General features: G+C 40.7%; 1 protein-coding gene across 10 annotated transcripts in view; it reads right to left on the bottom strand.

The window, feature by feature from the left end:
• Positions 1 to 232: 232 nt before the first annotated feature.
• The window catches only part of pcdh15a (protocadherin-related 15a), a 261,181-nt gene continuing 237,630 nt past the window's right edge, over positions 233 to 23,783 (bottom strand). For 5 of the 10 annotated variants that reach the window (XM_030442371.1, XM_030442369.1, XM_030442372.1 and 2 more), the window contains 5 exons: positions 21,860 to 22,078; positions 20,502 to 20,510; positions 18,386 to 18,505; positions 17,079 to 17,084; positions 11,218 to 15,838 (listed from right to left, as the gene is read on the bottom strand). In XM_030442371.1, coding sequence (XP_030298231.1) covers positions 14,314 to 15,838; positions 17,079 to 17,084; positions 18,386 to 18,505; positions 20,502 to 20,510; positions 21,860 to 22,078 — 1,879 coding nt within the window. In that variant the 3' untranslated portion in view covers positions 11,218 to 14,313. Of the gene's footprint in view, positions 1,722 to 1,741; positions 3,188 to 3,340; positions 4,400 to 4,564; positions 4,671 to 7,686; positions 7,761 to 7,907; positions 7,947 to 8,537; positions 8,563 to 11,217; positions 15,839 to 17,078; positions 17,085 to 18,385; positions 18,506 to 20,501; positions 20,511 to 21,859; positions 22,079 to 23,783 lie in introns of those variants that run through there. The other 5 variants (XM_030442378.1, XM_030442374.1, XM_030442375.1 and 2 more) reach the window with 5 other exon arrangements.

Genomic DNA, 23,783 nt, shown 5'->3' on the forward strand with positions numbered 1-23,783 from the left:
AGGCTCATTCTGACAGACCTCTCTCTGCAGACATTGTATTTTTATGAGTTGGCTGCTGATTTCTACTGCTGTGCACTGCCTTCCATTCACCTTCCATTCCTATTATGTAGTTCAAGGCCTGAATCTTCACACAACAGCGGCTATCACCACTACTCCTGTCTGTGTAGAACCTTGAGGAGAGGGTGAATGGGCAGAAATAGTCAGGGCCTGCAATTATGCTTCACAATACACATTAAAATAGGTCATAACTTTATTGTTGAGTCTGGTACATTTATTTGGTAGTCCTCTTCTCTCTGCATGGGGTCCTGGTGTGTTTAAGCTAATAAACGATCATCAACGGAGGGAATCTGCGTGATGTAAAGGGGTTGAAAATACCACACTCTGTCGTAACAAATGTCCATATAAAAACACTACGATCACACCGTCACTGTTGAAATATAGCAATGACAGTCATGTGGGTATTACGCCTTTAATGTCATATGTTAGATTCTCCATCTCTGTTAGATACAAAATAGACAAAAATAATTTTATATATTTTTCTGAAATTTTTCAAAAACATTGTAAAGTGATCACAACATAAAATAATCAATGACAATCTTAATTATCTGCAAGTAAAATGCTATGAGCAAAATACGTTTCTTATGCTTCATCATAGACTATATAATCACAATTTGTCCATATGTTCACCATGATTTCTCTGTAAATACCTTAACGTCATTGTGAAACGAATGACAATCTCTTAATAAGCCGTGTCACGATTAAAAAAACAAAAGAACAAAACAGAAAACTGAGGCTGTGAAAAGAAAGCAAAGAATGGAATCACTCAAAAAAGAGGCCCATAAGACTACAGTCAAGCACGGTTCACAGAACATTTCTTTGAGGCACTCGTTGCCTTGCAGCTCTAGGTTTCCCTCTGTAATAGCCCTGTCGGTGATAAACCCTTGGTAAAAACAATGGTTAAATAAAATGTCACTATAAGTGCAATCACTTGTCTTGGACAGTGATCGGAGCTTATCCAGTTGAGGCACACAATCATCACTTTTATGATCATTTTCTAAACATGATAATGAAAGGAACATAACAAAAAGGAAAATTACTTTCTGCATGGCCAGTCAGAGTTTAGTCATTGGTATGTGCAGGCTGTTCCAGGGCCCCATCCATAACTCCTCCTCATCTGATAATGTGTGGTCACTGTGGGACTCCAGTGTCTCCCGACTGTCCTTGTGATTGTCAACAGAAGTCTCTTGCTCCTCATTGACACACGGGACACTGCTGTTTCTGTCAATCAAGGCCTTGGCAATATTGGTTTTAGGCCCAAAACTTCTGAGATCTGTGATGGCGGGTCCCAGGGACGACTGAGTATTGAGGTTGACGTCCACATTAGAGGAAACACATGTCCCTGTTCCATTTTCTGTGTTGTTTCCCGTGCCCTCAATGCTAATAATAGGAGGGGGTTCTTCATGAGTGACACCTAGCTTGTCTAGTTTTTTAAAATGCTTAGCAAGCCGACACGGAGAGCCCACCTTCAAGTTGTTCGGGTGAGGTGGCCGTCTAGTTCGGACGATAGTGCCGTTCTGTGCGAGGTAGATGTTCCCGTTGATGTTGCTGTGGTTGTTGGGTAATCTGTTGCGCTGCTGGGTCTCCGTGGTGCTTTCCTCTGCTGTTGAGCTGCTCTCATTCTCCCGATCCACCACCAGCTTAATCCGCGTCATTTTGCCAGGCTGAGGAGGAGAGACGGGGTCAGGGTCAATATATAGTTGTTCTTTTTTCAGACAGTATCCAGATTCATAATTCATAAGGAATTCTCGCCATAAGTTACTCACACTTACTCCCAGGATAAATACTACTGAAAAAATCAGATTTGACTTGAATTTAAGCCCATGACTGACATGAAACCATGATGTCATTAAAGTAACACGATTGTGTAATAATTGTTAAAAGGAGTTGTTGCTCGATCAAATAATATCTTCAGAAAAATCAAATAAACTCAATTTTATGATCCTGTATCTGCAGTTCTGTGTTCAAACTGAATTCATGGCGAGAATTCTTGGATTTCTACGAAAAAGAGTAACAGTGTATATTTAAAAAAAAAGTGCTTTTTTTTTAAAAATCACAGGAAAACATTCAGTCGAAGCAGATAGCACTGCAGCATGCAAAATCCCACAGCAGAAACAATAGTAAAGTGTTAAACTAAATGAAAAGGCATAAAAACACACTCAGAAAACTTCAAAGGGACGAGTAAGTCAAAGACATAAGAAAGAGAGCAAAACTCTGATATTTTCAAGGAAACCACCACAGTTTTTTCCTTTGCCAAGGGTCAGTGAGGAAAAAGTGGACGTTTGAAACACTCTGTAGAGGAAAGCAAAATTCTTCACTCCCATGCGAGGGTTATTGATTTTTTTCAGTCTTACTTCACAGTGGACAATATATCTCCCTAGAGTGGAGTTGAGTTTCCTTCAGACTCTGAATCAGCTTCTGATGTTTCTCCTGAGTCCTTCGAAGCACTGCCAGCTTCTGATCCAGAGCCACTGGACGAGGACTTGTCAGACGAGATGGCGTCCTCGTCCACCTCAGTGATAGGCGACAGTCCTCCGTATGTCTCTACAGAGGTGTCACTTCTGATCTCGGCGCGGTATGGAGTACCAGTGGAGGGGGACGAGGAGGAGGGCCCAGGGTCTCCAGATGCCACACTCTTAGCTGATGCGTCATCACTCAGCTCGCTGGATGACTCTTTTTTCTCGTCAGCAGTCTCAGATTCTTCCTGATCCTCTTCTTCACTTTCCTCTGTGATCGTATCCTCAGATCCGCGGCTCACGATGGATTTTTGGGAACGCCTGCTTGCTCTGGCTGAACTGTCTTCGCTGCCTACGGAGCTCTGGTCTGTCATCTGACTGCGAGATGAAGACCCCCCAGCAGAGCTCGACCCTGACATTTTCCTCTGGCTGGACTCGCCAGACGGAGAGCCTTCACTTCCTGACCCTGACTCTGACTCACTGGCTGTCCCTGTCCCTGACTCGGCCTCACTGAGTTCTTCACTGGACTTCTCAGAGGTTACTGCGCTTCCTGATGATCTGGTTCTCTGTGACGATTTAATGCTTGAGCCTGATAAAGATGCAGCACTGCTAGCACCACCGCTGCCACTCTCATTTGCACTTTCACCACTCATGGTCCCACTGCCACTCCCACTCCCACTGCCACTGCCACTGCCACTCCCACTCCCACTGCCACTCCCACTCCCACTGCCACTCCCACTGCCACTCCCACTCCCACTGCCACTCCCACTCCCACTGCCACTGCCACTCCCACTCCCACTGCCACTCCCACTCCCACTGCCACTCGCACTAGAATCGCTGCTCCCCTTGCTGGCCTCAGTAGCTGATGATCTCATGGAAGAGCGGGCAGAAGACCCACTTTCTCTGGTGCTCCCTGAAGCCTCTTCCTCAGACTCTTCATCAGAGTCCTTCTCTGTTCCTGAACTCTTTTCTGTGCTCGTTTCTTTTCCTGTTCCTGCTCCCGATTCGGTTTCTTTGTCTGACTCAGACTCTTTCTCTGTAGCGGATGACCTATCTGACTCTGACTCTTTCTCTGACTCTGACTCTTTCTCGGACTCTGACTCTTTCTCACTGACAGATTCCTTCTCTCCAGATTTAGACTCTTCGTCAGAATCTCCCGGCTCTTCATCTGGCTCTTCCTCTGAGTCCACAGTGCTTTCTTGGGCATCATCCCGGTCCAAATCTACTTTCAGATGATCTCTATCAACACTGCTCTTCTCTGAAGATTCCTCATCAGAGCCTTTCTCCTTACTGCTTCCACTTGCACCTGCTTCTGGCTCACTTTCTGTGACACTAATGGACACTTTGGACTTCTTTTCATCGTCACTAGTTGCTTGTGACACCTCCTCATCTCTCTCGCTGCCTGTAACTGAGCCACGACTCACACTACTCTGTGATTTCCTGCGGAGCTGCAACTTGTTGCCCAAGTTGATTTTCTTCAAAACTTTACCAAGCCGGCTGCGGGCCACAGACTTGCTGTCGATTGGTCCTGTGAGCGCAGGTCCGTCAGTCAGACTCTCCTGGCTATCAATGCGTCGGGCTGACATCAGTTTGGCGTAATCCTTGTCCTTCTTCCCGGCACCAAACATCTTGAACATCTTGGCTTTCTTCCATGGAGATGGGCCAGAAGTACCAGCATCAGATTGCTGGTCTGCTCCCTTGCTGGCAGCTAGGAGTTTGCTGAGTTTCATGACAGACTTCAGCTTCTTGGCAGCCTTAGAAGGCTCGCCCTCCACTGCTGGCTCAGCTGGTTCGATTTCATCCTCCTGTGGCATGTCCCTAAATGCAACCCTCTTAGGTGGACCTCTACCACGTGCGCCACCTCGTCCCTGGCCTCTGCCTCCGCCCTAAGACAGTCATATTTAATTTACCAACCATTTATGAAGATACAGTCACATGGAGTTGCTATAGCTGTTATAAATAATAGACTGGACAAACAACCTGATACAGCAATAATTGAAAATCTTGATAAGTGAGAGTATGAAATTTACATTTACAAAGCAAGTTATTACCTCAGGGCCATAGTAATACCCATCATCCTCCATTATCACCTCTCCATATTCATCATACATTGGAGTTATCAGCCTCCTCCGACTGCCGTACTGAGGAATGTCATACCTGAGAAGCAGATTTACAAAAATAAAACAACAATAAATTGTTGAGAATCAAAGAGTATTCTATATAGTACAATAGTTTTCATCTTTCCTTGAACTAAACTAAATCAGCAACAATGACTTAATTAGTTTATAAAATGTAATCACTGACATGCTGTACAATAACAAGCCACACAAAAATGTATTACTTAAAAATGACTTCAACATGCTACTGCCAGAATCTTTAAAGGCTTTTTATCCCTCGAGTTTTTATTTTTAGCGTGCTTCCTTCATCTTCCTCCATTCTAGCAGGCTGGCTTCAGTTATTATCGATTTTCATCTTTTTTTTTTTTTTAATAGGTTTGGTTATATCTTTGAACAGATAGGTAATAATTGCTATGATGATTTGCAGCTCTTCCTATAATGCACACATTTGGAGGGAATGGAGAGAAAACCATGCAGAGAGTTTTTTTTTTTTTTTTTAACTATAGCTGAGTACATATTTGCCCATCTTTGTCAAATGATTATATAATTTATTTGTAATAAATTAGAAGGAGGCAAACACAGGCTGAGAAGGGAAAATCTGGAGTAACAAGTAAAGCCTAAAAGCCCATTAAAGCACTTTAAAACGGATAAAATCAGGTTGCATAACTCTCTTCAACAATGTGTTTTTTTAGTCAGGAGCATTTTTGGCTGCATGGCTTTCATCAGGGGAGAGCTAAATGAGAATATTTATCCGCAGTTCCAACTAAGGAGAGCAAAAAAGCAGTTTTATTAGTAGCCGTATATCATTGAAATGAAATAAAATTTGAAAAACATAATATACTGTAGCTTCTGTTGTTCTGTTATTTCAGTGTTGACTTCAAAACGATCACAACATAACCTGAAGAGTGTGTGGATAAAAAAAATAAATAAAAAATATGGACCACATTTAAAATTGCCATAGGCCTGGTCAATAAAGTGATAGCAATATGCGACAGGGATAGACACTTCATCAGATGCAATAAGAAGTGTGTTAGAAAGCACATAACAAATGCCTTGGCTCAGAAACAGCCTATCATATACCTTGATGATGGAGCATGCTATGGGTGACACATATACAGCCGGACATTTAACAGGTGTGTTGTTCGGATGCACCATCATCATGTGATGCAACAACTCAAACAGTGTGGGGGCGAAAAAAAAGGACAGGTCAGCACAGCCCTAAAACGAAGTGTGGAGGTCTGGCTGTCCGAGACTAGCTCATTAGTATGGCTGTTTTCTGGTTCACGGTGAATATAATGAAAGCCACTTCCCTATATCCCTCAGCAATGTTTTGGCCACTGCTTGCATTCAGATATTAATAAGTAGTGTAGTCATCCACAGACATTTTCTTGTGTTGTGGTAGCCATTGTAACATGAATATTTTCAAACTCAGTTAGCAAAGCACAAATAAAGGGCAATGTGAACAATTTTACACATTACGTTTAAAGGTCTTGGGGAGTACTGCTGCATATGTAAAACAAAAAGTAGTAGAAAGACTGATGTGGCTCCAGGGGAAGCTGCATGTGATCTAATAAATTGCTGCCAGTCATGTCATTCAGTGGCTAAACTGCATTGTGGGTAATGTAGGCACCAGGTTTGGAAAAGCAGTTCACTAGTCTAAAACACTGTTGGACTCAATATGGACAGTTTAAAACAAATGATCAAAATTAATAAAGCAGAACCAAAGACATCACTCTTTTTATTCCATGTATTCTTCTCTTTTCAAAACCTGGTGATCACATGATCACTGCAGGCAATTAATCAGATTACATGCACCGTCATCTGGAGCCAGCTAAGGCTAATATGATAAAAGTGACTTTTAATCATAAAACTAAAATGCTAAAAGAAAAAAAAAGTTGTTGAATTAAAAATAAAGTAGTTCAATTCAACCTTTATCTCCAGGACTTTACTAAAAATCGCTCATTAAAAATGATCAATAATTAACAATGTAAACGCAAATGAAACATTTTATTGTGATAAATCTTTCAGCTATATCGCCAAGCCCCAATCTGCTATTAGTTTGTCTGCGTTAGTCTGATACATGGCCTCAATTGGCGCACATCACTGATATTGAACATGTGAATTATTCTTTGCACACTGTAATACTGAATAAGAAAGGAAAGGAGCCTAAAGGAAAGAGCCCGATGGCGATTTGTGTCACCGTCGCCTTCTAAACATGTGAGGGCGGCTCAATGGACCACGTGGTCTGGTGATTGCTGGATTAAAAGCTTGACTGGTGTTTAACATGCCCCTCAATGCAGATAGAAGCAGATCAAAGGCATCCGGTCACAGTGATGATACAGTAATTTGCAATAGCAGCGTTTGCAATGAACTTTGTGACACGCCATTACAATATAATTACAGCTCGTTTCGATTCAAGGTATTTCAGATGCAGCGAGCAACAGCTGAGGTAATTTGAGTTGGTAAAGATGACAGGTAGGTCAGTGAGTAACCATAGAGGCAATTACAACTCTGCATTTCAATATGGCCAGATTTTAACATTTGTCAGATTTTCATTCTGACAATTTAAGCAGGTAATGTGCAAAAGTTTTGGCCTGTTTGATAAAAATGAAGCATTCCCCAGAGTGATGCAGGTCACCTGCCACAGAGCAGAAGTATTTAATGAATAGCAATTTCTCAGCAGCTGTTACGGCTCTGAGTTCCATGTTTTTCCCTCTTTGGACCATATGGGCAATACAACAGGCGAGCCAAAACTCCCTCTATCCATTAAGCAATGGGAAAACACTAAGGTACCTGGCTCAAGGGAGTGCAATTGATCCCATTTGATGGGGGGTAAATGCTCGGATGGTATGGTAGGGTAAATTATGCTCATTATTTTATTCGGAACTTAAAATGCCCTCCTCCCCCTCAAGGACCTAAGCACTGAGAGCTGGAGGGCATGGCAATTAAGCCTTTACGATGTAATTTTCTAACTTTAAATGAACCGATGGAGATCAGTTTCATGGATTGGAGTAATACTGACGAAAAAAGAGACGGTTTGTGGGCTGCATGCTCACCCTTGGTCGTAATTATAGTAGTCTTGTGCGTAGTAGTCCTGGCCCGGGTCGATTCCTGACTCCATGGAGAGTTCCTGCAATTCAGAGGCAGAGAGAGAAATTACTCAGCACTTCGTGGAGAAAGATGGAAGAAGAAGACCAGCAACAGCAGCACACAGGTTGAGTTAAGTTCAGTACGATTTACAATCCCTGTGAACTAAGAGAAGCGGGAGTGTTTCTACCTCTGGTCTCAGCAGAGATGGCCTCAGCAGTTGCTGTTGCTGCCAAAGATTAGTGCAGAAGAAGGAGAAGGATATTCAAGGACAGGGTAGGTCAGGAGAGACACAGGCATAAGGAAGACTTCACTCTACACTCTTTAAATTTAAATCCAGAAATTGCATGCCTGTTGTATGTGTATTGCTAAAACTATGACGGAGGCATTACAATATGTCGATGGAAACAAAGCAAGGAAAAAGAGGGAGGATCAGGAAATGGGAAAGTATGAAATTAAACATCCTGTGCATGTTTGATGTTGAGTTCAGATTATTTGTAGGTGAGAAAAAAATGTACATGTCAAACACTGTCAAAGAGAATTACTTTGTTTGGTCCCTTTTTTTTGCTAACAGAGGAGGAAAAAGTCATCAAAATGCTTATCTGCTGTTTGCCAGGAATGCTCTGAATCTAACTTAAACTATGATGTCAGTGTCAGAAGTCCTATCGCCGGGATCTCATCTTAATCTCATTCAGTGTTTTCCATCAAGTGAGTTGTAGATAAGAGTAATAGGATATAAGCCGCCTCAAGCTGCCTTGAGAGTGACAAAATGTCTCTGCACGACAATAAGATAAAAACACATCACAGCAGGAATGCTTACCTGTCTGCCGTAGCCTCCTCGCCTGCTGTGTGCCGCAGAGGGGAGGAAATAAGACAAATGATGAATATGGATCGACAGCGACATTTCAAGTGCTTTCCGATAGATGAAATGTTAAGTCTACAGGACTAGCTTGTCTATATTCTGCTGACCAGTGAGAGAATTGCAGCTTTACTTACTGTGCATTTTCATGTGTTAAATTACAGAGTTGCAGATCTTGCTTCAGTTTTTAAAAAGGGTGCCTAAGGCCACAATGTTATCATGCTGGTGTGGGCTGTTTTTCGGCCCACTGTTATCTCATCCAAACAGGGAGGAAAAAAAACTACAATAAATGCAAATATCAAAGAGGCTGGGGAGATTGGAATTTGAAAAAGTCAGTGTTTTTACAGGCTTATCTGAAGCATCTCCAGGCAGATATGAAAAAGGACAATGTGATTAGTGACTCAAAGAAAGTTAATAAAATTGTCTTTGGTTGTCACTTCACAAAGTGCCATTTTCTTTCAACAGACGGCAATGATTTTTCGCCAAATTGAGGGAAGTATGAAGGACTTTCAGTCAATCAGAGACATAAAAAACAACTCAGAGCTGCTCCTGGGGACAACACTGCAGCATGCATTCAGCACAAGTCAATGAGAAACAGCGAGTAATGGAGCAGCCCGGCTCAAACCTCCAGGTTCACAAGCGTACAACTGTAACCTGTCTGGGCCCATAAATAATGACGACTTTCACACTCAGATATATGGCCAAGCAATGATGTGAGCTTCCTCTGGAGAGCCGTAATCTGTTATTATGGGCAGGGACCAGGGGACAGGGCCGAGCCATATGGACACACCTCCCAGGCAGAGTTGATGATGGGACAGGGATCTGATGGATGACCTGTTGGCTCAGCTGCCGGCTACTGCTGCTTCATACAACATCAAGAAAAATGGCCCGGTGGACAGCAGCCATAGGAAGTTTGCACAAGTGGAGACTTCGGGGGAGATGGGTGATAAGGTAATGTTGTAGTAGACAACGTGAGAGAGGTGAGATCAGAATTAAAGCAAGACTTGAATACTGAAGGACTGGGTGTATTAGATCGACAAGAGTAACAAATAAATCGTGTTGCAGTTTTTTTTTGCATACTTTTAGAATAACCTCACTCTCATGTGCGATCGGTAAATATGGAGCTACAGTCGCAACCTATTAGCCTCAGCAGTAAGGGTAAAAACGGGAGAAACAGCTTGCCAGGCTTTCTCAAAAACATACAAAACCAAAGTATCAAAATGGCACATTAAACAAACTATATCTTAACCAGGCAAAGCTACTTCAATTTCTCTAGGAATTGAACCAACACAATATAAGGTGTTAATTAGTAAGCTTTAGATGCTGGTAAAAAGATTTGTGATTTCTTTTTGACCAAGTAGGTGGGAAGTCTGTCACAATTGGAGGGGCTAAGAAATCAATCTACGCAATGACTTCATAATAATTGGTATACGACGTTCATTTTCACTACAATTTGCAACAATCTGAGAGCGTTTCGCACTACAGCAGAGAGCAAACTTGAACACAACATACTGTATTAAAGGTCAAAGCAGCCACAACAACTAGACAGTCAACTACAGCAAGGAGATGAACAGGAGGAAATTCCCCAGACTCCCTTATAAAATCACTCAATTTGTGAGTTGTTGAGTTAGAAGAAACTTAATCCATTTTACAAAACCAAGTCCTTTAAAAAATCTTATTCATTTGAGTGTTCTTGTAAATTTGGCAGATGTTAAACATTTAGTTATTTTTTCCCCTGTGTAAAAAAACTTTTTTTTCCATTTGTCTCGGGGATGTAGGCTCTACCTGTTGTGACGTGAGATCCAATCACAAGTGGTCACAAGAGATGCATGTCGAGATTTATGTGGAGCCAGGCATTAACTGACGGAATTAGAGCTGTTGGCTTGTGATTGGATCAGCAAAGATGCATGTTAACACCTGGGATTAAGTGCCTAAGAGTTTATTACAATGCAGCGCAGTGAGGATACAGATGTTTCACAGAGGAGACGAGCGTTTAGAATGTGGCTTTGCCTGTCTGTCACCGTTCCCAGACACTCCAGTCTGCAGCTTACTGTAGTTCACACACTGAATAACCAGAGAATTGTCGAGTAACATACGATAATATCATGATCAAATAAAGTTCCTATGTCACATCTGTTCATATTCTCTATCTTGATAAACTAAGCTGGGTTGACCAGCTGGAGGCTATAGCTTCATATTTACTGTACAGTGGTGAGAGTGGTATCGATCTGTTCATGAGACTTTACTATTCCTGCAACAATAACATTATGTACTGGGTGTAAGAGCAGGTGGATGTTTACATGCAACACAGGATCTGACCAGCATTTTGTGTGAAAATGGTAGGGGTGTCACCATTCTCAATTCGATTACATTTTCGATTCTAAGGTCAAGATTCGATTTGAATTCGATTTTTACACTGATTTTTTTAAAAGCACAGGTTGCTATGCCGTTTTTAGACTAGACTTTTATGCAATATAATATCTGACCTTTGTTTGCAATGTACCACACTACATTGTCAAATTTAATACATTCATTAACAACATGATGTAACAATAACTTATATCTTCAGTCAACTGGAAACTTAAACAAAATAACCTGCCATCTAGTTTCTGCTGAGCTTGCAAACTGTGGCTTTTTTGTCGACAGCGCAAACGTTGTCAGCATAACTCACTGGAAATCCAAAATACCTCCACACCGGTGACTTCAGTGAAAGAGGAGACGGTCCAAGCTCTGTCCATGGGTCTCCTGCATCTGCAGTTGCCATTGTTGTAAGAGTGGCGTAGCCCCTTTCAGGAATAGGGCGCTGCGTGAGGTGTGTTTGGTGTGTTCGTTTTGTTCTGCTTAGCAAGCCGACCTTATGTAACATGGGGGCGTGGCAGCATCGACGATTCCATTTTTTAATTCGAAGTTCGAGATTTAAAATCGAAATCGTGACACCCTTAGTAAATGGATATCAATTATAGTATAGTATAATATCTTTGGTTCATATTTTCTGAGTTCTGGTTAATTGAGTTGAGTTGAGTTGGGTTAGTTGTGTCATCTTTAGAATTTCTACCCAAAACATACTTGTATTGTTCAGGTTTGAATAGTTGAAGTACTAGTAATAACTTTATTTTTGAAGAGGATCTATTAGTTTTATAACTACTTCAACTATTCAAACTTATCCAGCCTTTAGTTGGTTTTCTTTGTGTTTGCTTTTCCATATGGCTGCACAATCAGTCATCAGTCGGAACAAAAAAGAGCTTTGTAAAATTTTGCAAAATAGAATATAAAGAATACAATCCAGTTATACTTTCTGCTTTTTGGGTTGAAAAAAATAACCGCATGTGAGCTGCTGCTTTTTTTTTACATAAGAGCTTACCCCATGTAGTGAACATGGAATACAGAATTAGCAGGCCTTTCGATCCACCCACCGGGGGAACGTGAGATGAATCAAACATTAAATTGCCCCGAAAAGAGAGGTATGCTTAGACTATTACCTGGGGGCATGGAGGGCGAAACCAACACATGAAGTGTATTTGGGAGAAAGACAGGGAGGAGTGGAGGTGAAAAGCCTGAGAGGGAGAGAGGGGAACATAGGCCGCATTGCAATGAGTGTGAAGAAGGTAATGGAATCTCCTGAGAACCACAAGCAAAGATTAACAAGAAGAGGCCAAGGATTGGAAAGTATTAGAGCTAACTACAGAGCGAGAGGAAACGGGATGGAGAAGCACAGACAAATGGGAGAGGCAGAAGGTCAGAAAGATGGAAAAGCGAAGGAGAGGGTAACAGTAGTTGACAGTCCCACAGGCAGTGGCCCTGGTTAAGGATTGATTGGTTCTCTAATTAGCCTTTTCCAGTGTGCAGCTAAACATCACAGTGACTACTTTATCATGCTGGGAGCATCTCTGCAGACATGTGACAGGTCCCCCAGAGGCTGGCTCTCTATATTCAACATGAGCCTGCCGGGGAGCAGTCGATCTTACAGCCGCTGCATCAACCGATATCAGAAGATGTTTTTGCTTAGAAGCGCCTGCGTGGTCAAGTCTGCATTCAAATGTATTACATTTGAATGAAATGATTTCCTGTGGCCTGGAATAATATCCAGTTTATTTAATTGAATGTAATGTTGGTTTCATCAAATATACAACTTGATGTCATTTTCTTTGAGTGCACTGTCCCCATGCTTAGAGGCTGGGTATGATTAGCTGTTTGTCTTTTAACTGCATCGTACAGTTTACATCTCGCATTTTATTTTAATCAGAGGTGATACATAGTACAAATACGTTGTTACTGTACTTTAGTAGATTTTTCAGGTATCTGAGTATTTATTTATCATTTTACAACTTTTTACATTTACTCCCTACATTTTAACACAGATGTTTGTGCTTTCTAATCTTACATTTTCAAAACCGGTTTGTTACTTTTTTTTTTTGCATCATTGTACATCACTTTCACAACATGGATTGCCTGAATTGTCTTTTTTTTCTCAACTTTTTGCTGTGCTTGGTACATTATACCTAACGAAAATATTGGGATCTAATGTCCTGGGAATGAAACTCAACAAGGAACTATCTTTCTGGTGTGTTTATGCTTTGCTCAGACAAGTCCTACTGATTCTACCTTTAGGTTTCTTTGAATTATATATCATTAATCATCTATCAATATGATGTGAGGTTCAGTTAGCTTTGCACAGATATGGCCTGTAGAAATGTCCTATTGAAGGGAAATATTACTTTTATACTTTGAGCACTTTTCAGAACCTGTACTTACTTTAACTTGAGTAATAAAGTCGAATCAACACTCGGAGTTATCATCAACATCACAGTTATTTTTAAATATTTAGCATATGTACTTCAACTTGAGTAAAGAATGTGTGGACTCATGCATCCTCTGGTCATCACTGTGTGTATTTCTTGTTAAATGCACTTAAAAAAATGATGAAATACTTCATGTAAGCTACAGTTTTCTGAATGTGGTTGTTCAACAAATATGTGATCATCCTCCCTGAATTGTCTAAAGCTTATTTCACAGGATTTGCAGTTATGCAGTCTTGGCAGTTATGGTAATTTTCCTCATTTGAAAATGTACAACACCATTTTTTTCTTTTGCATAATGCAGATTTTGCATGAAGCAACAGCACCCTTATATGACCATGCTCTTATCCTTGTTAAGAAAGTAAAATAGTAAATAGAAAATCAGCAACAAGAAATCTGTGGGAAACAGACCTCAGGGTTGTGAGATTTACATATTTTGCTGATAATTTAATTGAAGTAGCTCTGGTTATGAAATGTTACTGTCAAGATTATAAAGTAAAATAACATACTTATAACATGATGAACGGACTAATCTGCTAATTTTCGGGTGTTCCTAAGACTATCACTGATCTCACAGCTGTTCAGATAATTAAAATGTGGAAATGAACTGAGCCAAACTGATATTACATATACAAGCCTCTTTTATGCTCTAATGCAAGCCCGTGAGCATATTGTACAATCAATGTGGCAGAGCTGAATACATTTCTTGGCAGGTGACACTAAAATTAGATTTTCACACAACGTATCGAGTAGAAAGCATTTTTTCTCTGAGAAACCCACACAGTCTTCTTTGACATGGCTAAAGCTTATATAAATGACTAACAGCTAACTAACAGCTGTGAAAAAAAAAAAGAATAGTACAAAGAATGTAGACAAAGAGAGAAACAGGCATGAATATGTGTACACAGAAATAATGAGAGAGTGGACAAAGAGGAAAAAAGTCAGAACTCTGTGGAATGAGAGGAAGACTCAGCAGTGTCGGGGCTGTCTGAGTTCAATCTGTTCGTCTGCTGAATCTCCACTGACATGTTCTGTTGACTCGTTTCACTTTCAGCGCAGTTCATACTTGAGTTGATTTGGACTGTGGAGCTGGAGTCGGTGGTTTTTGGCGTGCTCTGGTCATCCCAGGGATCAGAGCTTTGCAGTTCGTTTGCACCCTCTGATTCTTCAGTCACTTGAGGTTTCTTGTTAAACTTGGGCACCTTGCAGTTTTTGTCTACTTGGCTGTACAGGTTGGCAACAGACCTCTCTATGTCAGCTAGATTCTGGATGTTTTTCAGGATCCCTTTAAGTTCCTTCCTCTGCCCAACGTCAGTTTGGGATGGGTCAGGGGGAGGTGGGCGTTTCCGTTCAGAAACCGGGCGAAGCGAGGACGCGGGTGGCAAAGAGGACGGAACGAACTGGATAACTGGGCGCGACTGTTCCGTAGCAGGTGAGGGAGGGGGAGGAAGAGGCGGCGGAGGTGGGGGAGCAAGCTGCTTTTTGACAGGAGGAGGAGGAGCAGGAGGAGGAGCAGGAGGAGGAGCAGGAGGAGGAGCAGGAGGAGGGGTCAGGGGAGGTTCACGAAGGTAAGGGGGTGAAGGAGGAGAAGAAGGTGGACTACAGGGAGGAGATGCAGCTGGGGAAGGTGGATTTGGCCTCTGCTGAGGAGGAGGAGGTGGTGGATTTTCTGGAGGATCTGGTATGATCTCCACAGTGATCTGACAAGGCTGAACTGTCATGTAGTTGGAGATGCTGGAGCTGAACTTCCTAAGGATAGGTGGAGTTGGTCTCTGGCTAGCCAGGGGCCAGGACTCTTCTCCCTGACTCATGATAACTCTGGGGGGGACTTCTCTGCCAACACTGGGGCTGTAGGAGTAATCCATGATGGAGAGCAGAGTTTCAGAGGTCAGCTCGAGCACGTCATCGCTGTCTCTGTCCCTAACAAGGATGGAACACAGCGAGCCTTGGGAGCCTCTGTTCTGCTGTGGGGTTTGCTCCTGGAGGGCTTGTTGCTCAAACTGCCTGGCCTGCTCACGGACCGACAACCTGGTCTCTGTGCTGCCACACAGGTCGAGCTTGTCCGAACGGTCCAGCCTTTGCCTGCCTCTCATGGAGGCATGGAGAATCTGCCGCTCCCAATCATCTGGGTCCATGAGAGCTTGTCTCCTTGGCACCTCGTAACTGTGCAGCCCCCCGTGAATGCGGGCAGGCATCGACCAGACGCACCCCGACCCAGCTGAGTGGGAAGGAGAAAAGTAGAATCGCTTTTCAGACGGACTCTGAGGACTGCCAAGGGTGCTGTTGTCATCATAGACAGGGTTGTGAGTGGTGAGGGGGTTGCGGTCAGAGAGGAAGGTCACGTTGCTCTCTGACTTGGGCAGGTTGACATGCAATGCTCCGTTGCCGCGGGTAGCAGTGGCACGACAGGCGAAGGTGCTAAGAATCCTCTGGTGGTGGGCTTCCTCAATGACAGACTTTTTAGCCCTGCCACGGTAAGGGGTGGAGGTGAAGAAGAAAAAGAGACTTGAAACAGGTATAGATTGATGATCTAAGAATGAGCGAAGCAAACAGACTACGCAGAAGCAACAGCACTGCATCTTTACAGACTACGACTCAGAGTATTGTGACTGTCAACTCTTATGAACTAAGATGCCATTGCAAATAGTAAGGTGGGTTTTTTTTAAGGTGGGCTTCTTCATGGGTGGCTACAAACTGTTTCAAGTGACAAAATATTACATTAGATATTATAAGATTAGTAATCAAAATGAGATAACATAAAATAGTCTAAATATGTAGGATTCTGTGGGAAAAGATACAGAAATACTCGGGTTTTTGGAGTCAGACTAATACATGCTCTGATGAATACCTCTTTATTGTACTCAGTACAGTCTAAAGGTATCTCCCAAAGCAATAATAGAGTATCTTGGCTCATTTATTGGGTGCCTTTAGTATTAATTAACATAATAATGATCCCATCTTTCCCCCAGTATTTGAAATAAAATACAAGGCAAGTAAACTGAGGGTGGAGGGGGTGCTTTCTCCAACCTTATCTGAGAGAGGCCCACTGTCTCATACTCTAAAAAATCAGCTCAATTTTCAACTGTTCCTGATAAAAAAAATAATAAATCACCCAAGTGCCATAATTCCACACAGTATGTGGACCGGATGCATGTGTCTGGTAAAGTTTTGCCATCTGGGTAAATGTCTGCACGGTAGACACCAGCAGATGTGTGTTTGTATTTTTGAGCAAAATTTGATGAAAAAAGTGTCTTTTTAAAATTGTTTTAAGCTCAAACAATTAAATATTAAAATAGCAAAATTATCATGCCAACAGATACGCTGGCTTTTGCTCCAAAGATAAAGAACAGTAGAAATAATCAACATCAATTCAAACTGGATGAATGAGTGCAGTCACAACGCTAAGAGCTATGAAGGGGGGCTGAAGAGTAGACAACTATAGTGATATCTACTGAAGTGCAGCAGGCTACTTCTAAACAAATGGAGAGTCACTTGAGGCAAAAATGTTTCACTTAAGAACTCAAAAACTTTCCAACCGCTATCACTTCACCAAGGTCACTCAACAAAGCAAACTTCTGCCAATTAAAACTGCATGTACACTCAAGGATAACAGCTAGAGGGAGGATGAGGGTGCTGCTTCGGTGCTATATTAACAAATATTGATCATAATCATAGATCTCATGTCATTTATTTATGGATTACTTACTGCAGTCTGAATCCAGAGAGACAGGAGAATGAAAAATGATGAAGAAGATAGAAACAGAAAGATGGTAAAATGACTTATGCTGTAATGTCAGAGGTTGTAAGGTTGCGGAGGAGGTGTAAGCTGAAGGGTGCATCAACATTTGCTGTTTGAGGGTAAATTCTGTACTGATTTTTTTTGCTGTTTGCGTCTGAGATTTTGCAGCATTATTCCAGGAGGAGGACACTCACATATAGCCCTCTGCCCAGACAACTTTGTGTCTTTCACATGGCGTTTCAAAAAGTTTTCCTGGAGTTGTTTATGAGACCAGCTCTTCTCACTCCCAGTGCAAAATGAAAAAAAATAACCTCTTAATAAACGACACATCGCTCAGCTACAATACTATCCCCATGAGAGCTTTTTCTCCTGCTACAGTACCAAAAGCCTCTGCAATTGCTGAGTGTTAGTCAGTGTCTGTTGTAGACACTGAACTGGTCTTTACAGCTTGCCATTAAATTAGCATTTTATTTTTTTAACAGTAATTGTGATGTTATCAGCAGTGTTGCTTGAACATGCTGTAATTCTAAATTATTAAACCCAGCGGGACAGCCGTTTTAATTTTAGCCCCATTTAATCTGCAAGCATTACCATTTCATTATACGTTCCGGGTAGTATTTAAAGTGAAAGGTGAAATCGGATTGTGCTAATGGCAAAACACTCTTGACATAAAGGCAAGCTGAGGAAGCATTCTATAGGGGTATTAATCAACAGAGGGTTTAAAGTAATTAATGACAAAATCAGTGATAAAGTACAGGCCTCATTCTGTGTTTGTTTCTATTTCCAGTGAAGAATGTTGGATTCAATGAACTTAAACACACTCTTACCTTGAGGGAGGGTCATGCAAAAATAATGATGTAATCAAATGAGAAACACATACATAAGCTAAAGTCTAATCAACAGCTGTGCTGCAACATACAGTGTGGTTGGCAGACATGTAAAGTGGATCATAGTAAGGAAGCCAAAGTCAAGAGCGAGGCGGTGATGCAGCTGTTAATACAATATGTCTGAAGCAGCAGGTAGATCTGTGAGGTCATCAAGCACAACTGCCAGTGGTCATTTACGAAGAGAGGAGCGTTATGATTCTGAATCCTTGACAACTGTTGGTGTAAAAAGCAGGAAGCTATAAAGGAAGGAGCACTAGCATTCAACCTGAATTCAGTTCTTCTGAGTTCTGATCTGAAATTCAAAGGAAGGAACCCAAAGAGCAAGACACAGAACCTGCCTGCCGGGTAGGATGGGAGTAAGATAATGAAGGGTCAGAGCTGACTCACATGCTGCTGTCGCCCAGCTCTTCATACAGGTTGGCAGTGGGAGCACCCGCTGGAGGTGCTTTCCCTCCTGGTGGTAAAGCCATCTGAATCCTGGCAGTTTTGGCACACTCTGCCTGTCGCCTGAGAAGAGTGTTAACATTTAACAGCCACAAAGAAGCATTTGTGATGTTTTTCTACTTCACATACAAAAAACATCAATAAAAACAACTCATACACCAACAAAACAAATAAAAAAAACCCAAAATGCAAGTCTGTGTTTCTTTCACACTGAATGTAGTTAAGATTTTATGGTGTTGTTAAAAAGTGAGTAGAAGTCCGATAGATCATTTATGCATGAAGTCTCTTACATGAATTAACCATGTGTTTTCACAAGGCACTTCTGCAAAAGACATGCACATGTAGTGACTGGGGGTAAAACATGCATCAAGCTTTGCTTCGACTGTCCAAAAGGTCAGAAAAGTAATTTCAAAGCAAACTTCATTTGAACCTCTTATTTAGATGAATTTATCTTTGTTTCACTATCTGGTTTTACTTATTTTTGTCTGCATGTTAAACTCTCTGCTGTCAATATTTGAAATAATAATAAATAATTTTTATTTGCAATTGCAACCACGATAACCTGCTTTTCTTTAGACTCTTTCATTGTTGAATATGTTGTATGTAGGTACAGCACTCAGTAACTCCGTTTTTAAAAGTTGCTATATAAAATAGAGATAAATAAACAAATACAATTTTTAGTCCTGCTTTGTTTGGCCACATATCTGTCCCTTTTAGCTTATTCACCTCTCTTCACACACCAAATGTTTTCTTTAAAAGCTGCGGAGAGCTGCAAATGTTAATTTTTAGTGGGATCGGCAGTTCTAGCAACCCTTTCAGTTTACACTGGTCATATTTTGCATTTTTGTACATGTAAAAGTGAAAAAGCCCAAAGTCCACGTCAAAGGGAGTGACTGTCTCCAACAGATAACACTGCTCCTGCACTGCCTGAAACAGCTGGTTTGGAGTCGAGCCTTTATATTTCATAACTTATGTGCATCACTATGTAACAGGTGTTTATATATATATATATATATATATATATATATATATATATATATATATATACATTTATATATATTTATATATATTTATATATATATATATTTATATTTATATTATAAAATACACATGACTGTACCACAGCTGTGCTTACTAGTTGTAGTGGCAATACTTTGGATCACACTACCTTGTTTGGCATGACCAGCCCTACTCTGCCTCTGATTGGCTACATCCTGCCTGTTAAGTAATGCGCATGTCCAACTCTTGTCAAAGATTGACCAGAGGCAAGATGTCTCACACATAGCTAAAGCGGAGCATTCAAGACACAGTGTGTAAAGGGGTGCTGCAGCAATGCACCTTATGAGAAAAATAATGTGTTTTTTAATTAAAATATGTAAACCTGTTCTACTAGGACCATCAAATATAAGCATGAAGCTGAAAATTTGGCATATATATATATATATACATATATATACATATATATATGTATATATAAAATAATATATAAAATATGACCAAAAATATTGCTTACTGAAGCTTTATAAATGAGATCAACACAACACAAGAATGTTTTAGAGACTGAGATTTTACAGTCTCTTTAAGGAGACACAACGATTTTGTGATACGCAAATCTTGTAGAAAATGAGACTGTTTTTAGAGTAACATTCTGTGCAGTAACACTTTTCTTAACTAGTGGGTCTCACAGTGAAGCCTGAAAACTGATGGGTAACAGATCAGAAGGTTTTAAGCAGAGTGATGAGTGCAATGTTGAGATGTTAGCACAGATTTATCTATTGTTGACTTTGGGCTGATTTTCCTTTTGAATAACATCAAATTTTAAACTTAAAGAGGAACTGCCAAATTAAACATTCATTCTGTAACCTAATCAGCTGCTTTTTCGTAATCATGCTGGAGATAATTAAAAACAGGGTGGCATTAGAGGGCATGTATTACGCTCATCATCTTCACACATTCAAAACATCTTTTAATGACTAGTAAATAATGAAGATGAGAGAAACTTTACTTTTAAAAACACACTTCAAGAACTTTTATAAAATGGAGAAGGATAAGTACTTACTCTTTGAACCTGGTGAAAGCAGAGGAAACAGGAAGAGAGAGACAAAGGGGACAAAAAGAGATGAGTTATTTCATAGCTTGGGAAGACTTTTCAAAACAGAGAGGTATGTTAGATTAAATAATTAGCATAATTCATGCATTCCTTACTTAGACAACAGATCTTTGTATAATATCCTTTTTTTTTTTCTACCACAAAACAGGAGAAACTGGAGAAAACTTTGAGTATGTTCTCTCCAAGTTTTATGCAAAGTCCGAAGCACTCAAGCCACTAGCAGTGTCTGCAGGGCTACATGCAAAAGTAGTCGAAGCCTTTTTCTTAAGTGGATCTTCTCTGCTTCATGTCACCATTACTTATTCACAACAAAATTCAATTATTCCACATGAATAAACTAATTCATGGTTTAAATATTATATTCATTCCCAAATTTAGGCAATGGTGAATTATGGTGACAGGCAGAAATGAAGAAATTATGTCCTAAATTCTTTCATTTTTGCCGACGTAATGTCGCCACCAACAAAGTGCCATCTGCTCTGACAGTTTGTGCGTTAGGTCTAATGTCACCATCAACAGATTCTGCTGTGTGTTTGGTCTGTGCATTTGCATAAGGACACCCATCTGCCGTGAATAAACATTTCCCAAACATCACCATTTATGGTTCATTTGCGGCATACCAATGATAAGAGGGGAGAAGGACCTGTCTCCTGCCAGCCAACAGTTCAATTGTCTCAACAATCTGAATGATGCTTTAAACAAAAACCATCATATTTTTGTGAAGTGCACAGTGTGTGTGTAAATGAGAGCGACAGAGCAAGCCAGGCAGAGAGCACTGTTTACTGTGTGTGTGTCAGGCGGTGATGATTAAGTAGCGTGAAGACACACTGTGACGGTCACAATTGGCTGTAGATATTTGTCACAAATGAGTGTTAATTAATCTGCTTTCACAGAGCATGAGCAGGGAGATTAGCCCAGCAGAGTGCGCAGTCAGCATGTCTGATGAGAGAGAGGGGAGGAGATAGAGAGACACACACACACACACACACACACACACACACAGGCAGCAGCCAAGCAAGAAGTGCTCTCGCTTTATCTTAAATACTTGACAAATACAATTTTCAAACAATTATGTTTGTGGTTTAGCTGGCAGGCAACAGGGTAGAGGATGTTAATAATGGTTTACATTCAAACAACTCATATCTGATTTGACTGTTAGAAGGAATCCCTTTAGCTAGAAATGACTGCAAGACAATATCTCCCAAGATAATGCTGTAATTAATTCAAATGTATTTCCTTCATAATTTCCTGACAACCAGTTAAGTGTGATTAATTGATTATAAAATACAGTGAGGTGTAGGACTCACTGTTTGTATGTGACCATGACGATGAGGATCGCAGGGATGCAGCAGAGGATGATGATGATGGCCAGGGCCAGGAGAGCTCCCTCTGTGTAGCCCACAGCCTGGGCCGCCTTCTTCACACTGGCTACCACATCAGGAGAGCGGATCTCCAGGATGCGGCCACCCTCGCCCAGGTGTGGCTGAAACTCCTTGTTGATTTCCAGCACATTCCCATCGAGAAATCTGTTGTTGTTATTACATAATGACAACAGGGAATTAAACTCTTGAATATCATATTATCCTAAAGAGGCTATAAATAACATTTTTACCAGTCTGTTAATTTACTGCTTTGGTTCAGTCGTAACCAGAGGTTACATTGGTCTAGGGCTTCCAGGAGCTCAGCTTAATTCCAGCATTTTTAAGAATTATATGTTAAAAATCATGACAGTATCCCATTTGGTAGATTTTAGGTAGACAGGCATGTTTTGCAACTTCTATAAAAAGCATCCCCATGTAATAAATCCCAATTTATAACTTGTTCTTCATGCTCTAGCAGCATCATTTTTAGCTGTAGTAGGTAGCTGTTTTCAGCAAAAATCCCTAAAATATACTGTACACCATGGTTTTAACCTTTTATTGACTTATCACTACTCACTAAGCTCATAATTCAAAAAATACATTTGAACACCAATTGTGTCATTTGTTTCCCCTCCAATGCAATGAATGATGGTTATAACATCTTGTGAGTGACCATCGTTTGCACAGTACTCTTAACGTTGCATTGTAGGATGCTTTGAGTCAACTATATAGGGTATATATGGCACGGCAAAACAGCAACCTTACTATATAGTACACTATGTATTGAGTAGTGAGTGATTTCGAACACAGTTGACGTATTCAGCACCGAATGGCAGAAGAAACAGTTAGCGACTAGCTGGTGAACATAGTTGAGCATTGAGAAGCTAAAGAGCCAGATATTTCTTTGAGGAGTTGGTACAAGTCAAAACAGAGATCAGAGACAGTGAATACTGGGAAAGCTCCAAATACATGATAAGGTTTGTGCACGATTGCTTAGTGTGTAAATAACTGAGCTGAAACTAACAATTATTTTTTATTCTTGAAATGACATCTTTGTTCTATAAAATGTGAGAAAATGTGGACAAATGTCTATCATTGTTTCCCAAAGCCCAAAATGACGTCCACAAATGTCTTGTTGTGCCCACAGCTGGCAGATATTCAGTCTGTTGTCATAAAGGAGTAAAGAAACCAGAAAATAGTCACTCGACTGGAATTTCTTAAAAAATACTAACACCAATCAACTGATTATTAAAAAAGTTGGCAATTGGCTTACTAGTTTACAACTACTAGATTAATCATTTAATCGTCACAGCTTTAGTAAACAACCTACAGCGTATCAACCTGAAAGGTGATGCTAGGACAACGTTCTGTGACAACAATTTCAACATCAATGGGATCTTCTAATTCAGATTGTCACATTATGAATCATAGAAAAGTGATTGTGATCTGAACTCTATTCATAGAAATGTACCTTTTAAGTGGAAGCGATTTGTCAACAATTATATTAATGCGTTGAACAGTTAGTTTAACCTTTCTACCACAAAGTGTTTAGATTTACAGTGTTTCAATTACAAACCTGCGCCTGATTTTGCATTAATTTTCTAGTAAATGAACATGCATACAAGCAATGTACCCTCTGGTGAGGGTTATTATGTAACAACAACCAGAGCGGCTTTCAAAAATTATGTATCACAAGAGTGAGCGCACTGCCACATCCAATTACTGTCATTTTTGTTTTTCTATAGGTGAACAAATGAGTGGAGATGAAGGTTATTAAATGGCATCTCTGGCAATCTATCCTCTAGAGAGCTCAAATGGAAAAGAATGCTGCATTCAAGGTGGCGTAAGGACAGACGCATGAAGCAATCCA

The sequence above is a fragment of the Sparus aurata genome, chromosome 15 (assembly GCF_900880675.1).
Source record: "Sparus aurata chromosome 15, fSpaAur1.1, whole genome shotgun sequence".
Lineage (NCBI taxonomy): Eukaryota > Metazoa > Chordata > Actinopteri > Spariformes > Sparidae > Sparus > Sparus aurata.